The sequence below is a fragment of the Tachyglossus aculeatus genome, chromosome 4 (genome assembly GCF_015852505.1).
Source record: "Tachyglossus aculeatus isolate mTacAcu1 chromosome 4, mTacAcu1.pri, whole genome shotgun sequence".
Taxonomy (NCBI): domain Eukaryota; kingdom Metazoa; phylum Chordata; class Mammalia; order Monotremata; family Tachyglossidae; genus Tachyglossus; species Tachyglossus aculeatus.
Genome location: NC_052069.1, coordinates 52,130,823 through 52,151,078, shown reverse-complemented (window position 1 = coordinate 52,151,078; position 20,256 = coordinate 52,130,823). Strand labels below are relative to the sequence as shown.

Below are 20,256 nucleotides of genomic sequence, written 5' to 3'. Positions count from 1 at the left end.
GCTCAAAAAATATGATTGATTGATTGATTAAGGGCTATCTCCCAGAGCCATTCCCAAGAAGGAAGGATAATGACAAGCTGTGGGGTTGAGGATAGGTGGATATCAAGTGTGTAAAGGAGTATAGATCCAAAGACATAGATGACACAGAAGTGAGGTCAATTACACAGGTGAAGTACACAGCACATATGTATATATCTGTATTTACCTGTAATTTATTTATTTATTTATCTATTTATACTATTTTCTGTCTCCTCTCTAGACCGTGAGCTCACTGTGGGCAGAAAATGTGTCTGACATTCTACTCTCCCAAGTGCTTAGTATAGTGTTTTGCATACAATAAGTACTCAATAGAATTTTAATAATAATGATAATAGGGAAAATGACGACTTTGAAAAGGCCTGTTGAAAGATATGTGACTTTTGGATGGCTTTGAACATAGGGTGAGTGGTGGTCTGTCAGATGTGAAGAGGGGCTGGGAGTTCCAGGCCAAAGGGAGGTTGTGGAATGGGGTTAACATCGAGATAGACAAAATCAACCTACAGTGGGTAGGTTAGCATTAGAGGAGTGATCTGAGTGTGCTGGGTTGTAGTAAGAAATCAGCCAGGTAAGATAGGAGGGGCAAGCTGATTGAGGGCCTTAATGCTGACAGTAAGGAGTTTCTGTTTGAAGCAGAGATAGATGGCAACCACTGGAGGTTTGTGAGGAGTTGTGGACCAAAATTTTTGTGAGAAACATAATACGGGTAGCAGAGTGAAGTACGGATTGAAGTGGGGAGGGACAAGAGGTAGGGAAGTTAGCAATGAAGTTGATGTAGTCTTAACTTGGACTTCCCAAGCGCTTATTCCCGTGCTCTGCACACAGTAAGCGCTCAATAAGTACGATTGAAAGAATGAATGAAGGTACTCAACAAATGCCACAGTCGTTACTACATATTTACTATTCTGTTTATTTTATTTTGTTAATATGTTTTGTTTTGTCATCCGCCTCCCCCTTCTAGACTGTGAGCCCGTTGTTCGGTAGGGACCATCTCTCTATGTTGCCAACTTGGACTTCCCAAGCGCTTAGTACAATGCTCTGCACACAGTAAGCGCTCAATAAATACGATTTAATGAATGAAAGTAGTCAAGATGGATATAAGTGCTTGGATCAGGTTAGTAGCAGTTTGGATGAAGAGGAAAGGGTGGAGGCTAAAGATGTTGTCTAGATAGGAGCAACAGTGTTTGGTAACATTGAAAACGTGAGTTGAATAATAACAATAATAATAATATTGGTAATTGTTCAGCACTTACTATGTGCAAAGCACTGTTCTAAGCACTGGGGGGATACAAGGAGATCAGGTTGTCCAACATGGGGCTCACAGTCTTAATCCCCATTTTACAGATGAGGGAACTGAGGCACAGAGAAGTTAAGTGACTTGCCCAAAGTCACACAGCTGACAGTTGGCGGAGCCAGAATTTGAATCCGTGACCTCTGACTCCAAAGCCCGTGCTCTTTCCACTGAGCCACGCTGCTGAGAGAGATGAGTCAGTAAAAATGCCAAGGTTACAGACTCGTGAGACGGGGATGATGGAGATGTTATCTAAAGTCTACCGTCGGATTGGGTCTACAAGATCCAACTGATCTTTTTAACAATACATGGTACTATTCACTTAGAACTGTCATGATTTGTCACTGCTGCTGTCTATCAGTGGTTCTACTCATGGTGGTGTGGATTTTTTTGCATTTTTCCCCCCTCCATATTGGCAGGGTACCTTGCATATGAGCCTCCATTTCCTTCATTTGAGAGGAAGACACGGTTTGTACAGGTGTTTGGGTTTCTTGATATGTGCCTTTTTTATTCTTCATTTGCTGCTAGAATATCCACTTCCTCCTTGTTTTGATACTTGAAATGGAATTAGTAAGTTTAAATTTATTTCCCAATGAAATTACTTTCCTAAGTGCTTAGTACAATACACTGCACCCAATGAGTGCCTAATAAATACAGTTGCTAGAACACTGTAAGTTCTGAAGTCCTTAGTACTGTGTTAATTTTCTCTGGTGATCGAGGGTGAAGCTAGCATAAGGAAATGGTTAGTTGAGGAACAAGTGGCAGAGTGGTATTGCAGTTTCCATTAAAACTCAGTGTGAACCCGTTGTTGGGTAGGGACCGTCTCTATATGTTGCCAACTTGTTCTTCCCAAGTGCTTAGTACAGTGCTCTGCACACAATAAGCGCTCAATGAATACGATTGAATGAATGAATGAATATTTTTAATAACCTAATGGTTTCTAAAAATTGTATACAGTCCATACAACTCGGGTATGGCAAACCAGTTACTTTTGCAAAAGTGACCGCATGACTGAAATAATTTCCTTAGTCTTCATAACATTCTGTACATGAAAACTCGAGTTTTACCTTGTATATATCAAGGAAAGGGACATCTCTTTTTTAACAGTTGAAAAATCTTTAAAGCTTTCTCCTTGACTGTTCTCAATCCTTAGATTCAATTTTCGAAGTGCAGCAGTATAATTTCAGTGAATTCCCATGTGTACACCTGATAAAACAAACACAAGTTCATTAGGTGTCGATTAAATATTGCTGCGACCCAGCTTGAACTTGAAAAGGTCAGGAGGCTAAAATGCCATTCTTAATGACTTTTAAAATTTACAGAAGTATATTGGGACCAGATAAAAGTGTCAATAAGTGAAGCTAATTAACACACTTAAATGTCCAGGATTGCTCTTTTGTAGTAGCTGCACCACTCGATTCCTAAATGCGTTAGAAAATCTAGTTATTAATTGTAGTATTATCAAGCACTTGGCTGTGTCCAGAGCACTGTACACTTAGAAAAAAAAATACAACAGGATTGGTAGATGTGATCGCTGCCTGCAAGGAGCTTACAATCTACAGACACCAGTTTAATAAACTGAGTTTTAGTGAGCAGAGTACATTCATCAAATTCATGAATTCTGCTTGGTCGGCAGTGATTTCTTTTATGCTGGAAATACAGGTTTTGATTTCTGCCAGGCATGGTGATCAGTCAGAGCCTGACTTGGCAGACTGTCTGAATGAAAAGAACATCAATCAAATTATAGTACCAAAATAACAAATGATAAGACCTAGAAATAGATATAGGGGTACCGGTAAACGATGAAAAGAGAGAGAACTTATAGAACACATTTAGGAATGTTTCAGTTGTTCCAGCACAGAGTTAAGGAAGCATGTTTAAGATTGCAGGAGGCAGGATGAGAATCAGTAAAGCCAGGCCTGAGAAAATAGACAAAATGATCAGTAGTTTTGATAACAAACTAACAAATATACAAAGTTATTAATCGTAATAATAATAATGATAACAACAATATTTGCTGAGTGCTTACTATATGCCTAGCACTGTACTAAGCACTGGGGTAGATACAAGATAATCAGGCACCACATGGGCCTTAAGGTCTAAGTAGAAGGGAGAACAGGTATTGTTGAATCCCCATTTTGCTGATGAGGGAGCTGAGGCACAGAGAAGTTAAATGAATTGCCCAAGGTCACACAACAGGGACATGGAGGAGCTGGGTTTGAAACCCAGGTGCTCTGACTCCCAAGCCTGTGCTCTTTCCATTGAGCCACACTGCTTCTCAGTTCATTGGATCTAAGAAATGTTTTTACTTTGTTATAGTTATTATCAGGCCACCTTTCATTCATTCATTCATTCAGTCGTATTTATTGAGCACTTACTGTGTGCAGAGCACTGTACTAAGTGCTTGGGAAGTAAAAGTTGGCAGCATATAGAGACAGTCCTTACCCAACAGCGGGCTCACAGTCAAGAAGGGGGAGACAGACAACAAAACAAAACATATTAACAAAATAAAATAAATAGAATAGTAAATATGTACAAGTAAAATAGAGTAATAAATATGTACAAACGTATATATAGGTGCTGTGGGGAGGGGGAAGAGGGGCAGGAGAATGAGGGGGCTCAGTCTGGGAAGGCCTCTTGGAGGAGGTGAGCTCTCAGTAGGGTTTTGAAGGGAGGAAGAGAGCTGGTTTGGCAGATGTGAGGAGGGAGGGCATTCCAGGCCAGGGGGAGGACGTGGGCCAGGGGTCGACGGCGGGACAGGCGAGAACGAGGCCCAGTGAGGAGGTTAGGGGTGGCAGAGGAGTGGAGGGTGCAGTCTAGGCTGGAGAAGGAGAGAAGGGAGGTGAGGTAGGAGGGGGTGAAATGATTGACCTTGAAGCCAAGAGTGAGGAGTTTTTGCCTGATGCGTAGGTTGATTGGTAGCCACTGGAGATTTTTGAGGAGTGGAGTAACATGCCCAGAAAGTTTCTGCACAAAGATGATCCGGGCAGCAGCGTGAAGTATAGATTGAAGTGGGGAGAGACAGGAGGATGGGAGATCAGAGAGGAGGCTGATACAGAAAATCCAGTTGGGATAGGATGAGCCATTGAACCAGCAGGGTAGCGGTTTGGATGGGGAGGAAAGGGCGGATCTTGGCGATGTTGTGGAGGTGAGACCGGCGGGTGAAACCGACACCTGCCACTTTTATGTGGTATTTGGGTGATTTGATGTTGGAATCATCAATCATCATCAATCGTATTTATTGAGCACTTACTGTGTGCAGAGCACTGTACTAAGCGCTTGGGAAATACAAGTTGGCAACATATAGAGACAGTCCCTACCCAACAGTGGGCTCACAGTCTAAAAGACTGTGATTTGATGTTGGAATGATTGTCCACGTCAGCCTTAAAGAAAGCTTTCATGAAAGTTCTGCAATTCATATCTTTTGGAGTTGATTTCATTCCTTGGCTCCGTCCCATGGAAATGCATAACTAAAAAATGAAAGGTGCCAAGATGCAACTGCCTTCATAATGCCAATGTAGTGACCATAAATATTTCATGAACAGTGCATAGGTTGGGGCAGATCTCCATTTGTTTGAGAGAGAATTTGAGCAACCACATCCTAGGATTTTACTGTTCATAATGTGCAGCCTGCACTCTTTAGAACCAATCTATATAGCTGTTTTGAAATATTTATGTTTGATGGAGAAATTACTGTGCTGAAAAGAAACAATCTAAGCCTAAGATTTCCTGTTAGATTAAAATTCTGCTGAACCAAAAGTATAACAATCAACAGAGTTTTACATGGCTAAATGTGTGTTCAATATGAAAAACAATTGCTGAAAGTCAAGACAATGGATCTGAGCAGCTAGATGAACCAAAGGATATTTTCTAAAGGTTATAAGTACTAGAATTCAAACATTTGATTTTTAAGGGTCATGAAGTGAACAGAAAAATATATTATATATATATATAGAGAGAGAGAGAGAGAGAGTATATGCTCATATATATATGTGTGCATATATGTGTCAAAATGTACATCTGTGTATTGCTCACAGGAAGATACATCTTTAGGATTTTATTCTGCAAACATTTTAACTTGCTAAAATAACAGTACTGAGCTCAATCATGAATTACGATTGCATTTTTCAAGGTAATTTATCAAAGAGCATTTTCAGTAGCTGTCAGAATAAATTTTGCACTAAAAGTAATGAAAAAAGAACTATTGTATGTGTTAGAATCAAAGAACATTATTGCAGCTAAGTTGTTTTCAATGGGAAGGATAACTGATTGCCCTAGAAATGATACTTATCCCAAGAGGCAAGTAAAAGCCTGAAAAATCACAGGCTACGGAAGCCTGAAAGTGTCTCTTTTAGCTTTTAAACACATTGATTTGATTTTTTTTCATCTCATTTTTGTCATATTAATCATTTATTTGAAGTAGGTAAGGGTTTAGGAAAAAACTGCAGTGATCCTTGTAACATTAAAAAAAACACAACAGCAGCAGCAGCAAGCTTGCTCAAGTCCTGTCTGTATCCTGGGACTGAATTATATAAACCTGGAAAATGGGGAAATATTTGCTTAGATTAAATAGGCCTTTTATTAGAAATTTGTCTTAGTGTGATAAGGGCTTTAAAACATCCCAGACACTATATAACACTGAAGTTAGTGGTAAACTTAATCTTAAAGGGCATTTTACTTAGGACTGGCTACATGAACTCCCAGAGAACTGTGAACATCGTAACAAATTTCATTACCTTGTTTTTTTAACATTGTGTTGCCTGAAGTGGAAGTTTTATTCCTGGTGCTTTGTAACTCAAGTTTGATGCAGTATTTTACTTTAGCTATTGGAAGATTTCTTCTTTTGAACAATCTCAGGAAACGTTGGGAATGTCTCTTAAGGAATGTAAATTTTAGGAGATGCATTTTCAGTGGACATCAGTTGGGCTAGTGTTAGTTAACTGATGAACCTAGGTGCATATCAGAAAATGTTTAGTGCAACTTGGATTACTGCATCAGCCTCCTCTGATCTCCCATCCTCCTGTCTCTCCCCACTTCAGTCTATACTTCACTCTGCTGCCTGGATTATCTTTGTACAAAAGCTCTCTGGGCATGTTACTCCCCACCTCAAAAATCTCCACTGGCTGACCATCAACCTACGAATCAAGCAAGAACTCCTCACTCTCGGCTTCAAGGCTGTCCATTACCTCGCCCCCTCCTACCTCACCTCCTTTCTCTCCTTCTCCAGCCCATCCCACACCCTCCGCTCCTCTGCCACTAACCTCCTCACTATGCCTCGTTGTTGCCTGTCCCTCCGACGACCCCTGGCCCACGTCCTCCCCCTGGCCTGGAATGCCCTCCCTCCACACATCCGCCAAGGTAGCTCTCTTCCTCCCTTCAAAGCCCTACTGAGAGCTCACCTCCTCCAGGAGGCCTTCCCAGACTGAACCCCCAATTTCCTCTCCTCCTCCCATCCTCCCTTATGCCCTATCTCCTTCCCCTCCCTACAGCACTTGTATTTATTTGTACAGATTTATTACTCTATTTGTTTTACTTGTACATATCTACTATTCTATTTATTTTGTTAATGATGTGCATATAGCTTTAATTCTATTTGTTCTGATGGTTTTGACACCTGTCTACTTGTTTTATTTTTGTCGTCTGTCTCCCCATTCTAGCCTGTGAGCCCGTTGTTGGGCAGGGGCCGTCGCTATATGTTGCCGACTTGTACTTCCCAAGCGCTTAGTACAGTGCTCTGTACACAGTAAGCGCTCAATAAATACAATTGAATGAATGAAGTGCTTTGCCCAAGGTCACACAGCAGGTAAGGAGCAGAGCTGGGATGAAAACTCAGGTCTTCTGATTCCCAGGCCCAGGCTCTTTTTAACCACCCTGCTTCTCCCAAGCATCTCCCAACTGTTGCAGTTAGCTATGATAATACTTCCTCGTATTATTTTCCTTTTTCCAATGAACTTTAAGAGTGCATTTCCTTTAAATGTTGAATGTATGATTAGACAAGATTCAAGAGATTAAATGGATCAGGAGCTCACAGGTTTTCCACCCCATTCCTCTAAGTACAGTGATCTGTACAGAGTAAGCGCTCTGTAGATCCTATTAATTGATTGGTGTCAGGCTGGATTAGTCTTATGTGACATTGTACATTTTTATCACAATGCTTAATTATTGCATAATAATCATCATTATTGCAATGAATATATCTGATCTATTTGAACAGGATCCAGAACTGGTTAGGAACATCTGTCGCTGGATTAGGCAAGCAGTTCAGATTCCATTCTTCGCCAAGTTGACCCCAAATGTCACTGACATCGTCAGCATTGCAACGGCTGCATATGAAGGTAAGAAATAGACCTACAAAGATGTTTGCAGTTACTTAGATGTGAACTTGTAGTAGCAGAGCATAGGAGCAATATGTAATACTACTAATTTTAATATCAATAATGATTGTGGTACTTCTTTAGTGTTTCTTGTGTGGGAAGCACTGTTCTAAGCACCGTTGTTGAGAAAATAGAATCAGGTTGGATACAGTCCCTGTCCCACATGGGGCTCAAAGGCTAGGTAGGAAGGAAAATCGGTATTTAATCCCCTATTTTACAGATGAGAAAACTAAGGCCCAGAGAAGTTGAGGGAATTGTCCAAGGTCACACAGCAGGCGAGGGACATAGCTGGGGTTAAAACCCAGGGCTCAGTCAGGGAAGGCCTCCTGGAGGAGGTGAGCTCTCAGTAGGGCTTTGAAGGGAGGAAGAGAGCTACCTTGGCGGATGTGAGGAGGGAGGTCATTCCAGGCCAGGGGGATGATGTGGGCTGGGGGTCGATGGCAGGACAGGCGAGAATGAGGTACAGTGAGGAGGTTAGTGACGGAGGAGCGGACGGTGCAAGCTGGGCTGCAGAAGGAGGGAAGGGAGGTGAGGTAGGATGGGGCGAGGTGATGGACAGCCTTGAAGCCGAGAGTAAGGAGTTTTTGCTTGATGTGTGGTTGACAGAAAACCACTGGAGATTTTTGAGGAGGGGAGTAACATGCCCAGAGCATTTCTGCACCGAGATGATCCGGGCAGCAGCGTGAAGTATAGACTGAAGTGGGGAGAGACAGGAGGATGGGAGATCAGAGGATCTCAAGCAAACACTGATCCCAAGCAGGTACTGTGAGAAGCAGTGTGGCCTAGTGAATAGATCACAGTCATGGGACTCAGAAGGACCTGGGTCCTAATCCTGTGTCCTAACACTTATCTTCTGTGTGACCTTGGACAAGTCACTCAACTTCTCTTTGCCTCAGTTACCTCATCTGTTAAATGGGGATTAAGGCAGAGAACGGCTTGTTAGATGTGGACTGTGTCCAACCTGTCTGTCTTGTATCTACCTCAGAGCTTAGTACAGTGATTGGCACATAGTGATTGTAACTTTAACAAATACCATATTAAAAAAATATCAATTTGGGGGTTATAAGGAAAGTTAATTGATAACTGTTGCATGTTTTATCTGCATTTTGAACTGTCTTCAGGACTTCTCCACTTGGATGTCCCGCCAATACCTCAAACTTAACATGTAAAACAGAACTCATCTTCCCACCAAACGCTATCCTTCCAAATATCTTGGAAAGAGCATGGGCTTTGGAGTCAGAGGTTGTGGGTTCAAATCCCGGCTCCCCCACTTGTCAGCTGTGTGACGTTGGGCAAGTCACTTCACTTCTCTGGGCCTCAGTTCCCTCATCTGTAAAATGGGGATGAAGACTGTGGGCCCCTCGTGGGACAGCCTGATTACCTTGTATCTACCCCAGTGCTTAGAACAGTGCTTTGCACATAGTAAGCGTGTAACAAATACCAACATCATTATTATTATTATCACCATACACAACACCACTTTTCTCACAAGATAGTAACTTTGGCCTTATCCTTGACTCATCATCCTCATTCAACACACATATTGACTTACCAAATTTCTTCATTTCTGCCTTCACAATACCTCTCAAATCCACCCTTTCCTCTCATTTAAACCACTACCGTGCTGATCCTAGCACTAATATTCTGCCTTGACTACTGTATTAGTCTCCATGCTGACTAGCCTGCCTCCTGACTCTCCCCACTCCTGTCTTTACTTCATTCTGCTACCTGAATGCTTGTTCCAAAAAAATGTTCAGTCCATGTCTCCCACTCCTCAAGAATCTTCATGCACCTCCACATCCAACTTGTACTTCCCAAGCGCTTAGTACAGTGCTCTGCACACAGTAAGCACTCAATAAATATGATTGATTGATTGATTGATCAAGCAGAAACTCCTTACCATCAGCTTTTAGAGCACTCTTTGACCTTGCCCCTTCCAATCTTACCTTGCTGATTTTCTTTTCCAACCCAGCTTGCTCACTTTGCTCCTCTAATGCACCTGGATCTTTTTTTTTTAACCTTAGGGCATTTAATATTTTACCCCACCCTCAGCCTCTCAACACTTAGGCACATATCTATAAATCATTTATGTTAATGTCTGTCTCACCATCTAGACTGTCAGTTCATTGTGGGCAGGGAACTTGTCTACCAACTCTGTTGTACTCCCCCAAGTGCTTAGTACAGTGCTGTGCACATAGTAAGCACTCAATAAATACCATTTATTGATTTACTGAACCTACTCCCTGTACCTCAATCTTGATTTTCTCTCCACCAACCCCTTGGCAACATCCTCCCTTTGACATGGAACTCCCTCCTCCTCCATATCCAGCAGATCAACACTCTCCCCACCTTCAAAGCCTTGGTAAAATCGCATCTGCATAGCTCAGGGGAAAGAGCACGTGCTTTGGAGTCAGAGGTCGTGGGTTCAAATTCCGACTCCGCCAATTGTCAGCTGTGTGACTTTGGGCAAGTCACTTAACTTCTCTGTGCCTCAGTGACCTCATCTGTAAAATGGGGATGAGGACCGTGAGCCCCGCGTGGGACAACCTGATCACCTTGTAACCTCCCCAGCTCTTAGAACAGTGCTTTGCACATAGTAAGCACTTAATAAATGCCATTATTATTATTATTATTATTATTGTTATCCCCTCCAAGAGGCCATGGCCCAGTGGCTAGAGAATAGGCTTGGGAGTCAGAAGGACCTGGGTTCTAGTTCTGGCCCTGTCACTTGTCTTCTGTGTGACCTTGGGCAAATCACTTAACTTCTCTATGCCTCAATCATCTCATTTGTAAAATGGAGATTAAGACTGTGAGTCCCATGTGGAACAAGGACTGTGTCCAAACCAATTATCATGTGACTACCCCAGCACTTAGAACAGTGCGTGGCATAGAGTAAGTGCTTAACAAATACCATAATTGTTGTTGTCACTATTACTTTGATCTGAACTCTTTGAGCATTTGATATTCAACCCACCCTCAGCCCCACATAACTTATGTAAATAACTATAATTTATTTTAATGTCTGCCTCCTCCTCTAGACTGTATGATCCTTGTGGACAGGGAACATGTCTACCATCTCTGCACTGTACTCTCACAAGTGTTTAGTAATAATAATAATAATGATGGCATTTAGTAAGCACTTACTATGTGTAAAGCACTGTTCTAAGCACTGGGAAGGCTACAGGGTGATCAGGTTGTCCCACGGGGGGCTCACAGGCTTAATCCCCATTTTGCAGATGAGGTAACTGAGGCACAGAGAAGTTAAGTGACTTACCCAAAATCACACAGCTGACAATCAGTGGGGGATTTGAACCCATGACCTCTGACTCCAAAGCCCGTGCTCTTTCCATTGAGCCACACTGCTTCTCCAAATGCTGTTTAGTACAGCATTCTACACACAGCAAGCACTAAGTAAATACAATTAATTGACTGTGCAAATTCACCCTGCTGCCCTAGGTAAACTGGCCCAGTTTTTAAACTGGGATTAAAAGAAAGAAAAACCATATATCTATATAAGAGTATTTTATCATGTTTGGGCAAATATAGGCAGTCTCTGAAGGGTTTCCCACAATGTTTTAAATGCAATCAGATTATGGAGAAGAGTGAGGAAGTCATATAGAAAGTTGTGCATGGATTCTATGCTTTTTTCAGGGGACTGAATTTCAAAAAGGTTTTTTACTCATCTGACATTTCTCATTTTCAGGTGGTGCAGATGGCGTCACAGCAACCAATACCGTCTCAGGCTTGATGGGTCTCAGAGCTGATGGCACGCCCTGGCCTGCCGTTGGTGCCGAGAAGAAGACTACGTACGGTGGTGTGTCTGGTAGGTGTTGTCTTTCTTACTGCATGATGCCTCCCTCTGAGGCAGCTGAAATGTGAGGAAGCCTTATAGGGGTTTTGTATTCCGTAACGCTGAGTTTTAAAAATGCTTTATTGATCACAGTAATTGTGGCAGATGGGATAGTTGGAGTGTGAAGAGTCTAGTCCGTAAAGTTTGGGTGGTGTAACAGAATGCAGGTTAGGGTGACTTGAGCGTAGAAAATATCTGTCCTATTTTGGCCTATTATCATTTTATAATTTTTCTTTCTCAATCAATTGCATGCCGCATTGTAGCAACTAATGAAGGTACACCCTGAGAGGGAAAATATAAGTCTCTTGACTATACTATCTGTTTCATAAAGTAAACTCGCTCCGTTTCCTCAAGGAAAGCCTCCTTAGTGAATTGTGCTTTCTTTAAACACCTCCCACTTCCTTTCAAACAAGTAATTAAAATATTGCATTTACCAATGCGTGCCTGGATCTCAAAACTGTTCGCAATCCTCATACCTTCATGCATCCGTTCTTTTCCACTGGAGCTTGCACTTTTTTGTAGTTTTAATCCTATATTCTTGTTCATTGGGTGTATTCACCAATGTATTAATCTATTGACCCTGTGTACTGTTGCTGTGACAACATAAACTTGGGCTTGCAAAGACAATGCAATGAGGTTCTTGACTGTACTGGTATGGGGATTAGTCTCCTTGGTGATAAGGACAGTGGTAAATATACATAACATAATGGTGCCCCACTGTTCAACTGAAGTAGTCCTGAATCAGACCCAAATGTGCAGTTGGAAGAGACAGGATAGACAAAAATAAAGACTGCTCCATGCTGCGGCATTATAGTGTAGACACATAAAGAATATATATGAAACTGGATGAAAGGACCACATTATGGTTTTAATTGAATGCTATTCATAGATGTCACATAGTATACATCAAGGATATCAAAGAGCACCCGTTCAGTTGCACAACTATTATTTACAGTGACTATCACCTAGGACTTTAAATGTTATTGTTATGGAGAATAAAATGTACAAGAGGATCAGAGAAAAGAATAGAGTTTTTGAAACTCCACGGTTGGTCTGTAATATGCACTAGGTTTTCTGTCAGCCCATTTCAATTTTTCAGAGCTGCCATGTTGACAGCAAGAGAATAAAGAAGGTCACAGAGGGTGCTGAACATTAAAAATTAATAAAAGAACTATTGCAGTCGTATTTTATATAAGTAGCACCATTCACGTTTTCTCATTTAAACAGCAATTTCTGAATATTCTTTCCTACTATAACTCAGTCTAACAAAACTCTGAAATTACAATGTGAGAAAACGACTTTGGCATGGCAGTTTTTAAACATATAAGCAGTGGACATTATAGCAGCCACTATAGCCAGTTCACACCTCAGGGTTCTTTAGTATTTCTATAAAATTCTGTTTTTAAGGATTAGAAATGTAAATAGTTACATTAGGCAATCATCAGCTCAAAACCTTAGTGGAACTCTGTCACTTTTTTTTAAGCAATTTCCTTTTTTTGGGATTTGAGGGGTGGCCAATTTTAAACCAGATTCACAAAAAGCCATTTTACATTAAATGGTCAAGAAGGCCTTCCTACTGAGCGAGAAAATGGAGAGCCTCCTGTTTAATGCACAAAATCTCATTTGATTGAAAGGAACTGGGACCTGAAACACGTTTAGTTCAGGAAGCCATAATATATATATTATATATTATTATTATTATATTATATATATATTATTAGTATTATATATATAATATATATTATATATGTGATATATATGAGTGAAAATGCATCATATAATTAAATGCTTTGGGGATTAGCAACAGCCAGGAATTGGTGCTCAATAAATGTTAAATAATAATTCTATTCAAATTTCGGGAGTTGTACCATCATCTGAATCGTTAATATCTTCCTTGGTAATACTTAACAGCATAGTTAAAACTCAAAATGCTCCTTCAAAGCATACAATTACATGAAATAGACTAGTTTATCTTTACAAGATTTATAAAAGAGAACAGCACTGCCGGAGTTCCCTGGAGCCCTGGAATTTGAAGTCTTGAAAGAGCTTCCCGAATCCCAAAATCAGAAAAATCAAAGCTGAAAAAAGACCAGTTTTAGGTGAACCATGCCCTCCTTTATCCGGTGTGATGCTAAATGATCTCTGCTGCCCATTCTCTACAGCTTCTTCAGGAAGGTATCCACTTTTTTTCTGAATGATGTGTGGGTTTCAAAAATCAATGGGAAAGTGTTACTTCTTCGGGGTTCATTGTGGCATGGGTATGTTACCCTATTTCAGTAGGGTTGTCTCTCTAATGGGTATGAGGGTATGATCTGTTCGAATATAGTAATTTTTACCCTGGAAGTTGACACCCCCCACCCCCTATCACCTTCCCAGCTAATGAATATCAGCAGCTGAATTGCATCAAGTCTTTTTTAAGAGTTATTCCAAATGGAATAATTTGTGGATTTTCAGATGTGGCAAAGCTTTTCAAGTAGAGGACACAGCTCTCAGGGCCTACTGAGTGGGTAGTGATCTGTATCAATGCCCTTATCCTGCTGTGTTGTGACATTTCCACATTAAGCCTTTCCCAAGGATAAGCATCTTTAAGGAGGGCAAAGAATGCCCTTGTCCATGGCATAAGCTAAAGCAACTTACTTCTCGCCGCTAATTCCAGTGGAAAAACTTTCACTGCCTTGTGACTGCATCTGAGCACAGGTCGGCTGTGTATCTTTCCATAGAGGAGATCAATGTTTGATGGAAGGTAATTGTACAATGCTTCTATTTAATTATCTGAGGAAAATCTTTATCTCTGATTGTCAGAAATAGACTACTTTATTCAATTACTTTCATAGGAAATGAAGGCAAATGTTAGGAAATGAACTATTCAAGAAACTCCTAGTACCCTTCTGTTTAAGGAGACAGTAGTTTATTTTATAGATGGAGAATACTGTGTTCAGTTATAATTTGCCTCATCAAACCTTGTGTTATTTATTTTCTAATTACTATTTATGTTAATTTAAATATTTGCTTCAAATATTTTAAAAAATATTTTTCACATTGACTATAGAATGCTTAAAATGATTCTGCCTCTGAATGCTTATGCAATTAAAGCCTCACATTTGAAACTATTAATGGAAAGTGAAGTTCAAAGCAATCTGTTAATATGCAGTTGATTTCTTCAGTAGTTACATATCTTCATTTTTAATTTTACTCTCTCCAAGACTAAAAGTTGAAACACCACTTTGGGTTTTAATTTTAGTTTACGTGCTAAAATTAATTCCTAAAGGAGAGTCTTAAAAATCAGCTAGAATGTATTTGCCTAACAAACAGTAATGGCTTATTCCAAAAGAGCAATTACAGTCTAATAGGTGAATGAAGAGTATTTGAAAGTTGTCCATTTTTTAGAGTGTGCACATCACAATATCTCCCTCTGCGCTGTTTCAGTATATTATGTCAACTACTACCTGCTTTCCTAAGATTTGTTTTTCTTTTAAACTAAAATCAAAGCCAAAAGAGAAAACCAAAAGGATGAAGTGAGAAGTTTGCTGGTAATATGTATCATGGCACTTGGGTATTGCATGCGTACAGTGTAAATTACCTCATTTGAGCAATCCTCAATGACCTGAATCAATTTGTGGGTCACAGGAAGGAGTTTAAACATTAACACTAAATTGTCTGGCTTATGTTTTATGCAGCATATATTAGAGGTGAAGTTTCAGGGCCATGCATCAGGTTTTAACTATACAGATGCTAATAGGCATCATACAAGTTAAACCCGTACCTATCGTACTAAAAGTTTGTTCTATGGAGCCACTGAAATCAATCAATCAATCATATTTATTGAGCACTTACTGTGTGCAGAACACTGTACTAAGCACTTGAAATATGATTGTGTACATGAATGTATTATTTATTTTTTAAAATTTGGTTGGAAAAAAATAGCACAGGTTAGATGGGAAATTTGTTCCACTTCTTTAACAAATCCTTTTCTCAAAACCAGTCTCAGAGCCCTTTGAAAATCATTTTCATTGTATAATAATAATAATAACAATAGTATTTAAGTGCTTACTATGTGCCAAGCACTGTTCTAAGCACTGGGGGAGATGCAAGGTTATCAGGTTGTCTCAAATGGGGCTCACAGTCTTAAACCCCATTTTACAGATGAGGTAACTGAAGCACAGAGACATTAAGTGACTTCCCCAAAGTCACACAGCTGACAAGTGGTGGAGCTGGAATTAGAACCCATGATCTCTGACTCCGAAGCCCTTGCTCTTTCCACTTAACCATGCTGCTTCTCCAACTAGTCAATCATGTCTAGTCAATCATTTGTTAAATGTTTACTATGTGCCAGGTACTATAGTAAGCACTGGAATAGATACAGTCTAGTCAGGTTGGACACAGTCCATGGCTCATGAGGCACACAGTATTCATCCCCATTTTACAGATGAGGTAACTGAGGCACAGAGAAGTTAAATGACTTGCCCAAGGGCACATAACAGATAAGGAGCACAGCCAGGATTAGAATTTAGGTCCTTCTGATTCCCAGGTCCAGGCTGCTTCTCCAACTAGTTAAATGATGTCTAGCCAATCATATCTTATTTGAAAAAGGCATTTTAAAAATCAATCTGTTGACTCGGTTTGGGATCATAGTTTTAAGATTCGGTTTTTCAAACAAATCAATTGATCACATTAAGATCTCTTTATATTCTCCCTGTGTTGTTTTCCATACTTGGCAATATAGATGTGAGCTTTTCATTTATATACACATTTGTGTATATACTCGTGTATATATATATATATATATATATGCATATATATACATGTATACATATTCATGTATTTTATGAAAAATGTAACATCACAAAAGGTTTTAGATTTTCACCCAATTTGTGGTACAAAAAATTGTACTGCACTGGTTACTGTGGTGAGAAATTAGCATGACCCTGCCCATTTAGTAAAATTTGTGAAAAAAATTTGAGGTGACCAGAGATTTAACTATTATTCAAAATGAATGGTTTCAGACCCAGAAAGTAGTCTAAAGGAGTCATTCAAAGTAAAGATATGCTGGATTACATTTTGCAGTCGGAATGATCACTTCTGTTGAGAAGCTCAGCCATTAGAAAACCTCTTATTTCACATTACTCATTTCAATCTATTCAAATAGTGAATCACAACGAGTACTCTTCTCTTTTTTTCATGACACTGTCTTTGCTCCAGCCTCCTCTTCCTCAGTGTCCCGCCATCACGGGGCTGTGTAGAAGAGATCAAAGCCCTAATAATAGATTTTCGACAGCTAGCTCGCCTGATACCTGCCCTACACAAATCCTCACTGTTCGTGTTTGCTTCATGGCAACAAAGCAGACAGAAGGAAAATGCCAAATGCTGAGTTTGAGGTACAGCCTTGCCATAGGTTGACATTTCAGCAGAAGAACAGTTTATGAGATGCATAATTTTTCATCTGGGACTCAGCTGCCATAAGTAAGCTTACAGCCCATCGACTGCCTGGGACTAGGGCAAAGACTTAACACAAAGCTTAAGGTCTACATCCTGTCTGTAGCTATTTAAAATAACTATTATTTTTTCAGATAACCACTTTGACCTGTATCTTGTCCTGATAGACTTTGGTATATTCATTCATTCATTAAATCACATTTATTGAGCACTTACAGTGTGCAGAGCACTGTACTAAGCACTTGGGAAGTATATTTATTACTTGGGGCTATATATTTATCAGTGTAATAATAATAATAATTATGGCATTTATTAAGCGCTTACTATGTTCAATGCCCTGTTCTAAGCACTGGAGGAGTTACAAGGTGATCTGGTTGTCCCACGTGGGGCTCACAGTATTAATCCCCATTTACCAGATGAGGTAACTGAGGCACAGAGAAGTTAAGTGACTTGCCCAAAGTCACACAGCTGACAATTGGCATGGTCAGGATTTGAACCCATGACCTCTGACTCCAAAGCCTGACTCTGACTCTTTCCACTGAGCCACGCTGTAGCAAAAACCTAATGTCTACATTGGTCAGCTCTTGAGAAAACATTTGCTAGACTTTGTTAACCAAAAGTCAGTGACAAGCATATTTAAGAAATATACACTGGCAACTATACCAATGCATTATTAAATGCTCTTTCTCTACTTTTTTAATAAAGGAGGTTTCCAAGCTTGAAATTACTCAGAAAGATTATAATGTGAAAGGAAAATTAGGGAGTAGTGTGTCCTCTTTTAAGATTGAATTTAAATATTCACAGATTCTACTTTACTAAAAAAAAAAAAGCAGTGTAGGAACATGTCAGTGACTATTTAATTTGGAACTGCACATCTTGTAAGCTTCAGGAATGGTTCACCATGTCACAGTCCCAGATAGAACAATGGTAGAGCACATTGGATTAATTAAAGAAGGCTTGCAGAGAACTGAGTTCTCAGTATGTCAAGATTTCAGGTTTATGTTAAATATTTTCTAAAGGCCAGGCCCTTAAATCTCAGGGGCCGAACCAAGCAGTGAGCTGTGAATTTAACCATAGGCTAACTGCTAATGATAAGGAAAAGAGTTCAAGTTGAGGCAGCTGTAATACAGTCATTGGATTAGGCTATCAATCACTCAGTTCCCCAAGGAACAGGCAAAGAAGACAAAACAGTGAAAAGGGAAATTAGGAAAAGAGGGCATGACTAGAATGTGATTCCTCACCATCTTTATCCGTTAGTTGCCTCAAATCCCCAAAGCATCAGACAGAAATGTCCAGCATTGCTCTGACTATGAAACCGATATATTTATTTCAGATATTCAGAGTTCTCCCCAAATTACCTATTACTATCATCAGCCTAAGACTGTCAAGAAAGCTGCAGAACATATATACTTGATTATATGTGGCATGTCTAATAATAGAGAATTAGATTAATCAGCAATCGTTGAACTTTATGAATTCATATTTATGAGTTATGGTTTGGGGTAGAAATTCATCTACGGTGAGGAAAAGAAATATCTGATTTTCACTTCTAAATTGCAGCTGAATCCCACTTAGCCTCTGGATTCTGTTGGTGATCCCAGATTTTAAAATGGAAGTAGCAAAGGCCAGAGCCAGGATGGGCAATAAAAGAATCTGGCTTTAATAATATAATTATGGTATTTTTTTAAGCATTCACTATGTGCCAGGCACTCTACAAAGTGCTGGGGTGGACAAAGCAAATCCCACTTAGGGCTCAGTCTCAGTCCCCATTTTACAGATGAGGTAACTGAGGAACAGGGAAATAAAGTAATCCTCCTCAAAAAATTGAGGTTCTTTCTTCTCATAGAAACAGAGAGAATAATGCAACTGGTAAAGACTAGTGTAACCTGAAATTGTACCGATGTCGTGAAGGAGGGGTTTCCCCCAAATCAGCAGTTGAGGGCTTGTCAGATCTTTGGAGTGTGGAGGAGAGAAGAGACACAGGGCTGCAAGCAGGTCCAGGACAACGTATTAGACACCCACTGCCCAGCTTGAGAAACCCCCCTCTCCTCATTTGTACCCAAGCATACGGCTGAAAATCCACTGGCTATAGGGTGGGTGGGCAAAATGTCCTGCTCCAAACTTGGGAGAGAATAAATAAATAATAATGATGGCATTTGCAAAGCACTGTTCTAAGCGCTGGGGTGGTTACAAGGTGATCACGTTGTCCCACGTGGAGCTCACAGTCTTAATCCCCATTTTACAGATGAGGTAACTGAGGCTCAGAGAAGTTAAGTGACTTGCCCAAGGTCACGCAGCAGACATGTAAGGGAGCTGGAATCAGAACCCATGACCTCTGACTCCCAAGCCCGTGCTCTTTCCACTGAGACACGCTGCTTTTCTGGCTCAGAGAAGGATCTGCTGTAGACCTTAGTGGAGATCCCAGTGGAGATTCATTTGTCCTCCAGTGATTGAGTACAGGTGGCAAGGGAGAGATCACGCAAATGCCGTCCATGCCCGGCCATGAGGTATTTCCCTCATGGGGTCGTTCTTTCTCAGTCTCTTTTGCAGGCTCCTCCTCCCCCTCCCATCCTCTTACTGTGGGGGTTCCCCAAGGTTCAGTGCTTGGTCCCCTTCTGTTCTCAATCTACACTCACTCCCTTGGTGACCTCATTCGCTCCCACGGCTTCAACTATCATCTCTACGCTGATGACACCCAGATCTACATCTCTCCCCCTGCTCTCTCCCCCTCCCTCCAGGCTCGCATCTCCTCCTGCCTTCAGGACATCTCCATCTGGTTGTCCGCCCGCCACCTAAAGCTCAACATGTCGAAGACTGAGCTCCTTGTCTTCCCTCCCAAACCTTGTCCTCTCCCTGACTTTTCCATCTCTGTTGACGGCACTACCATCCTTCCCGTCTCACAAGCCCGCAACCTTGGTGTCATCCTCAACTCCGCTCTCTCATTCACCCCTCACATCCAAGCCGTCACCAAAACCTGCCGGTCTCAGCTCCGCAACATTGCCAAGATCCGCCCTTTCCTCTCCATCCAAACCGCTACCCTGCTCATTCAAGCTCTCATCCTATCCCGTCTGGACTACTGCACTAGCCTTCTCTCTGATCTCCCATCCTTGTGTCTCTCTCCACTTCAATCCATACTTTATGCTGCTGCCCGGATTATCTTTGTCCAGAAATGCTCTGGACATATTACTCCCCTCCTCAAAAACCTCCAATGGCTACCGATCAATCTGCGCATCAGGCAGAAACTCCTCACCCTGGGCTTCAAGGCTGTCCAT

General features: G+C 40.8%; 1 protein-coding gene across 1 annotated transcript in view; it reads left to right on the top strand.

The window, feature by feature from the left end:
* Positions 1-20,256, top strand: part of DPYD (dihydropyrimidine dehydrogenase) — an 884,509-nt gene that overhangs the window by 637,265 nt on the left and 226,988 nt on the right. Inside the window, exons 17-18 of the mRNA XM_038745292.1 lie at positions 7,542-7,662; positions 11,405-11,524. Coding sequence (XP_038601220.1) covers positions 7,542-7,662; positions 11,405-11,524 — 241 coding nt within the window. The remainder of the gene's footprint in view (positions 1-7,541; positions 7,663-11,404; positions 11,525-20,256) is intronic.